At 45.4% G+C, this 8,081-nt stretch overlaps 1 protein-coding gene across 1 annotated transcript; it reads right to left on the reverse strand.

The window, feature by feature from the left end:
* Positions 1-6,394: 6,394 nt before the first annotated feature.
* LOC135905782 (uncharacterized) lies at positions 6,395-7,297 on the reverse strand. The gene has a single exon (XM_065436829.2). The coding sequence runs from the start codon at positions 7,256-7,258 to the stop codon at positions 6,395-6,397; it is 864 nt and encodes a 287-aa protein (XP_065292901.2). The 5' UTR covers positions 7,259-7,297.
* Between the last annotated feature and the right edge of the window lie 784 nt (positions 7,298-8,081).

Raw genomic sequence — 8,081 nt, forward strand, 5'->3', positions numbered from 1 at the left:
GCATGCTTTTCACGTCGTTTGGTAGAAATCCACACGCGCGTTCTGCCAAAAGCACCATTTGCATGCATATCGTGTGGTTTTGCAGAAAACTGCATCCTCGTCTACCAAAGTGTCATATGCATGCTTAAAACGCGTTTTGGCACAAACCGTGTGCGGGTTCTAAAAAGAGCAGCATTGGCATGCTTTTCACGTCCTTTGGTAGAAATCCACACGCGCGTTCTGCCAAAAGCACCATTTGCATGCATATCGTGTGGTTTTGCAGAAAACTGCATCCTCGTCTACCAAAAGTTGCATATTCATGCTTAAAACGCGTTTTGGCACAAATCCATGTGCGGGTGCTAAAAAGAGCAGCATTGGCATGCTTTTCACGTCGTTTGGTAGAAATCCACACGCGCGTTCTACCAAAAGCACCATTTGCATGCATATCGTGTGGTTTTGCAGAAAACTGCATCCTCGTCTACCAAAAGTGTCATATTCATGCTTAAAACGCGTTTTGGCACAAATCCATGTGCGGGTTCTAAAAGGAGCAGCATTGGCATGCTTTTCACGTCGTTTGGTAGAAATCCACACGCGCGTTCTGCCAAAAGCGTCATTTGCATGCATATCGTGTGGTTTTGCAGAAAACTGCATCCTCGTCTACCAAAAGTTGCATATTCATGCTTAAAACGCGTTTTTGCACAAATCCATGTGCGGGTGCTAAAAAGAGCAGCATTGGCATGCTTTTCACGTCGTTTGGTAGAAATCCACACGCGCGTTCTGCCAAAAGCGTCATTTGCATGCATATCGTGTGGTTTTGCAGAAAACTGCATCCTCGTCTACCAAAAGGTGCATATTCATGCTTAAAACGCGTTTTGGCACAAATCCATGTGCGGGTGCTAAAAAGAGCAGCATTGGCATGCTTTTCACGTCGTTTGATAGAAATCCACACGCGCGTTCTGCCAAAAGCACCATTTGCATGCATATCGTGTGGTTTTGCAGAAAACTGCATCCACGTCTACCAAAAGTGTCGTATTCATGCTTAAAACGCGTTCTGGCACAAATCCATGTGCGGGTTCTAAAAAGAGCAGCATTGGCATGCTTTTCACGTCGTTTGGTAGAAATCCACACGCGCGTTCTGCCAAAAGCGTCATTTGCATGCATATCGTGTGGTTTTGCAGAAAACTGCATCCTCGTCTACCAAAAGTTGCATATTCATGCTTAAAACGCGTTTTGGCACAAATCCATGTGCGGGTGCTAAAAAGAGCAGCATTGGCATGCTTTTCACGTCGTTTGGTAGAAATCCACACGCGCGTTCTGCCAAAAGCACCATTTGCATGCATATCGTGTGGTTTTGCAGAAAACTGCATCCACGTCTACCAAAAGTGTCATATTCATGCTTAAAACGCGTTTTGGCACAAATCCATGTGCGGGTTCTAAAAAGAGCAGCATTGGCATGCTTTTCACGTCGTTTGGTAGAAATCCACAAGCGCGTTCTGCCAAAAGCGTCATTTGCATGCATATCGTGTGGTTTTGCAGAAAACTGCATCCTCGTCTACCAAAAGTTGCATATTCATGCTAAAAACGCGTTTTGGCACAAATCCATGTGCGGGTGCTAAAAAGAGCAGCATTGGCATGCTTTTCACGTCGTTTGGTAGAAATCCACACGCGCGTTCTGCCAAAAGCGTCATTTGCATGCATATCGTGTGGTTTTGCAGAAAACTGCATCCTCGTCTACCAAAAGTTGCATATTCATGCTTAAAACGCGTTTTGGCACAAATCCATGTGCGGCTTCTAAAAATAGCGGCATTGGCATGCTTTTCACGTCGTTTGGTAGAAATCCACACGCGCGTTCTGCCAAAAGCGTCATTTGCATGCATATCGTGTGGTTTTGCAGAAAACTGCTTCCTCGTCTACCAAAAGTTGCATATTCATGCTTAAAACGCGTTTTGGCACAAATCCATGTGCGGGTGCTAAAAAGAGCAGCATTAGAATGCTTTTCACGTCGTTTGGTAGAAATCTACACGCGCGTTCTGCCAAAAGCACCATTTGCATGCATATCGTGTGGCTTTGCAGAAAACTACATCCTCGTCTACCAAAAGTTGCATATTCATGCTTAAAACGCGTTTTGGCACAAATCGATGTGCGGGTGCTAAAAAGAGCAGCATTGGCATGCTTTTCACGTCGTTTGGTAGAAATCCACACGCGCGTTCTGCCAAAAGCACCATTTGCATGCATATCGTGTGGTTTTGCAGAAAACTGCATCCACGTCTACCAAAAGTGTCATATTCATGCTTAAAACGCGTTTTGGCACAAATCCATGTGCGGGTGCTAAAAAGAGCAGCATTGGCATGCTTTTCACGTCGTTTGGTAGAAATCCACACGCGCGTTCTGCCAAAAGCGTCATTTGCATGCATATCGTGTGGTTTTGCAGAAAACTGCATCCTCGTCTACCAAAAGTTGCATATTCATGCTTAAAACGCGTTTTGGCACAAATCCATGTGCGGGTGCTAAAAAGAGCAGCATTGGAATGCTTTTCACGTCGTTTGGTAGAAATCCACACGCGCGTTCTGCCAAAAGCACCATTTGCATGCATATCGTGTGGTTTTGCAGAAAACTACATCCTCGTCTACCAAAAGTTACATATTCATGCTTAAAACGCGTTTTGGCACAAATCCATGTGCGGGTGCTAAAAAGAGCAGCATTGGCATGCTTTTCACGTCGTTTGGTAGAAATCCACACGCGCGTTCTGCCAAAAGCGTCATTTGCATGCATATCGTGTGGTTTTGCAGAAAACTGAATCCTCGTCTACCAAAAGTGTCATATTCATGCTTAAAACGCGTTTTGGCACAAATCCATGTGCGGGTGCTAAAAAGAGCAGCATTGGCATGCTTTTCACGTCGTTTGGTAGAAATCCACACGCGCGTTCTGCCAAAAGCACCATTTGCATGCATATCGTGTGGTTTTGCAGAAAACTGCATCCTCGTCTACCAAAGTGTCATATTCATGCTTAAAACGCGTTTTGGCACAAATCCATGTGCGGGTTCTAAAAAGAGCAGCATTGGCATGCTTTTCACGTCGTTTGGTAGAAATCCACACGCGCGTTCTGCCGAAAGCGTCATTTGCATGCATATCGTGTGGTTTTGCAGAAAACTGCATCCTCGTCTACCAAAAGTTGCATATTCATGCTTAAAACTCGTTTTGGCACAAATCCATGTGCGGGTGCTAAAAAGAGCAGCATTGGCATGCTTTTCACGTCGTTTGGTAGAAATCCACACGCGCGTTCTGCCAAAAGCACCATTTGCATGCATATCGTGTGGTTTTGCAGAAAACTGCATCCTCGTCTACCAAAAGTGTCATATGCATGCTTAAAACGCGTTTTGGCACAAACCGTGTGCGGGTTCTAAAAAGAGCAGCATTGGCATGCTTTTCACGTCCTTTGGTAGAAATCCACACGCGCGTTCTGCCAAAAGCACCATTTGCATGCATATTTTCATTTCATTTTATTACCTTAAAGACCCCGTTCGGGGTATTACATAAGGGGTGGTTAACATGTGAACATAGGAAAATGCAGGTGTTACATTGAAATACAAGTTTCAACAGTTTCTAGAAATTGTGAATGACATGTGATGGCAGCGACATTAATGGGTAGGTCGTTCCAGTCCTTGGCAGCTCGAGGAAAAAATGATGATTGAAAAGTGACAGTTCGTGTTCGAGGACGAGAAACTTGGAGTTGATGGCTGGTGCGCTGTGACATGCGTGAAGATGATGGCGTGACGTAAGGCGGGCGGCTTAGTGAGCTGTAAAAAAATTTGTGATAAAGAGAGAGCGTGGCGATGCGACGACGAAAAGCAAGAGATGCCAAGCTAGATTGTGCCTTTAAGTGTGTAACGCTGATGTTATATGAATATGAAGAATGGATGAATCTAGTCGCACGATTCTGAACAGACTCGAGTGCATTGATGATATATGTTTGATGAGGGTTCCAGATGGCGGCGGCGTATTCCAGTTGTGGCCTGACAAATGATTTGTATGCGAGTAGTTTGACGTGCTGTGGAGCATGACGAAGATGACGCCTCATGAACCCAAGGGACTTGTTTGCTGACGAGATTACGTTAGTAGCATGCGCATTCCAGGAAAGGTCGTGGGACAGGGTTACGCCTAAGTATTTATAGGTTAGAACTGATTCTAGTGGGACGTTTGCAATTGTGTAAGTAGACAGATAAGGATTACGACGGCGGGAAATTGAAATAAATTTGCACTTGTTAGGGTTCAAGGCCATTTGCCAATGGTTGCACCAGTCCTGCACGTTATTAAGGTCATTCTGGAGAGATGCTTGGTCAGAGATGTTAGTCACAGTACGATAAATCACACAGTCGTCAGCGAACATACGAATAGGACAAGACACATGCAGCGGAAGATCGTTAATGTATATTAGGAAAAGAAGCGGTCCTAAGACTGAGCCTTGAGGGACACCTGAAGTGACAGGGAGGGGTTCGGAGGAGACGTTATTGACAAAGACGAACTGGGAACGATTAGTAAGGAATTCTTTTATCCATTGTACTACAAGAGGATCCAAGTTCAATCTAGATAATTTTATTAGCAAGCGGTTATGAGGCACTGTGTCAAAAGCTTTAGAGTAGTCTAGAAAGATTGCATCGGTTTGAACGTTGTTATCAAGATTAACGTGGAGATCATTAAGGAAGATAGCTAGTTGTGTTTCACATGAAAGCCCTTTACGAAAACCATGTTGTGAAGGATGAAAGAAGTTTTCCGAGTCTAAAAAGTTCATGATATGCGAGTATATGACATGTTCCATGATTTTGCAAGGAACACTAGTTAATGAAATGGGGCGGTAGTTTAAGGGGGAGTCTTTGTTACCTGCTTTGAATACTGGAACGACCTTTCCCACTTTCCAATCATCCGGTAAAGTACCTGTAGACAATGATTGCGTGAACAACAGAGTGAAACATGCCGCGGATATATGCTTAGTATTCATTAGGATCTTAGAGTTAATTTCGTCTACACCAGAAGACGTACATAATTTGTTTTTTTCAATGATTGATAGTATACCTTCTACCGAAAATACAATGGGTGGCATATGTGATGTTATGTTAGTAGGTAGTGGAGAGTCTGGAGTGGTAGTTTCTTTTGTAAATACGGAAAAAAATGCTGTGTTGAATATATCGGCGCACTCGGCGTCCGTGGCGGTGTCGCCTGCTGCATTTGTCACGCTGATGGTACGAGCTTCTTTGGGATTTAAAATGCGCCAGAACTGCCGAGGATTTTGAGTAAGTAGCTTGGGCAGGTCGACGTTATAAAAAGATTTTTTAGCAGTGCGAAGGGCACTCAGGTAGGCGTTCTCTGCCGTGTAGTATTTCGACCAAGCCTCGGTGCTTGCAAGACGCGTGGCTAGCCGGAAGCGACGTTTCTTTTGGTTTTCAAGCTTCTTTAAAGCTCTGGTGAACCATGGCTTATTTTGATTAGTGTGCATAGTTACTCTGGGTATATGTTTGTTTACGAGTTCATTAATTTTATTTTTAAATAGTGTGCAGTTTTCCTGAGGCGAGCGCATATGGAATAATGTCTCAAAAGTAGAAAAGAAGTCACCTAACTCGTAATTAATAGCTTCGTAGTTACCTTTATCATATAGGCATATAGTTTTGTTAGATTTTGGCTGTCGCATGGGTTGAAAGTTGAAGGTGGCATGGATTACTTTATGATCACTTACCTCACGGAGGTAAGTTATGGATGATAGACTGTCAGGATGGCTGCTTAGTATGAGGTCGAGTACACTAGATGTGTCCTTTGTAACCCGCGTCGGCTCTAGCACAAGTTGAGTTAAACTGAAATTAAGACACACATTAACAAATTCTTTAGCAGCTTCATTGCCTATGATTAAAGCACTATTGTTAGTCCAGTTGATTTGCGGAAAATTAAAGTCACCGAAAAGCAGGATTTCTGCGTTAGGGTGTTTTTCCCTAAGTTTGCTCAAGATGTTATTAAGTTTATGCGAAAAATCAGGAGTGTTATGTGGTGGTCTGTAACAAACGCCCAAGAGGACAGTCTGTGGTGAAGCGCGGCAGATTAGCCATATTATTTCCAAGTCAGTCTCAATGGTTGCAAGCGTGCACGATAAATGGTGATGCGCGGCGATTAGCACACCACCACCTCGTGAGATTTCGCGGTCTTTCCGGAAAAGGCAGAAATTCGGCAAGTCAGCAAGAACCTCAGTATCGGTAATATCGTCAGTGAGCCAGGTTTCAGTTATTATCAGCAAATTACTGTTAGACGACAACACGAGGTTAGACAGAATATCGCGTTTAGGAAGGAAGCTGCGTGCGTTGGCGAAGATTACGGAAAGGTAGAGGTTAGCTCGTGTCGATACCGTAGGGCGTTTCCCGCGTCGAGTTGGCTGCTATTGCAATTCCTTCACACTCTGTGTGCGTTCATCGAAAACATAGCGCTTATTACCCATAAACAGAGTTTTAAAGCGCAGGGAGTAAGGTGCTGATTTGCTTTTTGCGAATGAAAGAAGGTGTCTGCGGGCCAATTGAACAGGACGCGTAAAATCCTCGCCAACACTGAAGTTTGTTCCTTTGAATTTAGGGCCGTTAGAGAGAACAAGATCTTTTGTTTTATGAAAGGTGAACTTCACTATTATGGGGCGGTTACGATTAGCTGCACGATTGCCCAAGCGGTGCGCACGCTCGATTTCTTTTGGGTCAATAGTGATGCTCATATGTTTGCGACAGTGGTCAATGATTATGTGCTCCGATTGCGCGAACGACTCGGACCCTGCAGATTCATCAATACCATAAAAAATTAGATTGTTGCGCCGAGAATGATTCTCGGCATCATCAAGACGCGCTTCCAGCCTCTGAATTGTGTGGGCTGCACGGGCAGCATCACTCTTCACGCTTTCTATATCAGAACGCAAGGGGATTAGGTTTTGGTAGTGGGTCTCCAGGTTCGTCATGCGCACACTCAGATCGGATATTGCTTTGTCAGTTGTTAGTAACTGAGACTTGAGGCCTTGAATCTCGGTGATCAGTTGCGATTGACCTGCGGATAGGCTCTTAAGTTCCTTTAGCACGGCTTCACTATCAGGTCCAGGGTTAGTTTCGATGTCACCCGCCAGCAACAATAAAGAGCGAATAACATCACAACACTGAACAGCAATGGAAAGGCAGCAATGTGGGCCCGGCAGCTGCAGTAGAAAGTAATTACTTGAACGCTTCGTGAAAAGACTGTATGACTTACTAACCTGCATGTAGAACATCAGCGGATTAGCGTGCTGTGTTGAAGCACAGCAGCCGGGCCCACAAAACGCCTCCGTGCGCGCCTGCTCTTTTATATCTGATGGGCGAATTGATGTTGGTGGCGATATGTATTCCAGCCGCAAGTCGAGTGACGCTGCCGGGAACAGTGGCGCTGCCGGACACACGGACGGTGTCAACGGTCTGGAAGTGATGCTGGCATTCATTGGGTGGTGGAAAGCAGTTGTGTCGTAGTCGACATGCCAGGCAGGATGCGGTTGGGGTGCGTCTAGAAAAACCATAGCCAGGGCAGGGAACAGAACGTAGATCATCGTGGGAAGTGACACCTGCATGTAGAACATCAGCGGATTAGCGTGCTGTGTTGAAGCACAGCAGCCGGGCCCAAAAAACGCCTCCGTGCGCGCCTGCTCTTTTATATCTGATGGGCGAATTGATGTTGGTGGCGATATGTATTCCAGCCGCAAGTCGAGTGACGCTGCCGGGAACAGTGGCGTTGCCGGACACACGGACGGTGTCAACGGTCTGGAAGTGATGCTGGCATTCATTGGGTGGTGGAAAGCAGTTGTGTCGTAGTCGACATGCCAGGCAGGATGCGGTTGGGGTGCGTCTAGAAAAACCATAGCCAGGGCAGGGAACAGAACGTAGATCATCGTGGGAAGTGACACCTGCATGTAGAACATCAGCGGATTAGCGTGCTGTGTTGAAGCACAGCAGCCGGGCCCGTGTGGTTTTGCAGAAAACTGCATCCTCGTCTACCAAAAGTTGCATATTCATGCTTAAAACGCGTTTTGGCACAAATCCATGTGCGGGTGCTAAAAAGAGCAG

This window comes from Dermacentor albipictus, unplaced genomic scaffold (assembly GCF_038994185.2).
Source record: "Dermacentor albipictus isolate Rhodes 1998 colony unplaced genomic scaffold, USDA_Dalb.pri_finalv2 scaffold_387, whole genome shotgun sequence".
Taxonomy (NCBI): domain Eukaryota; kingdom Metazoa; phylum Arthropoda; class Arachnida; order Ixodida; family Ixodidae; genus Dermacentor; species Dermacentor albipictus.

Excerpts from the sequence above, each read along its gene's own strand:
- LOC135905782 (XM_065436829.2), bottom strand. The coding sequence starts at position 7,258 with ATGTTCTACATGCAGGTTAGTAAGTCATACAGTCTTTTCACGAAGCGT.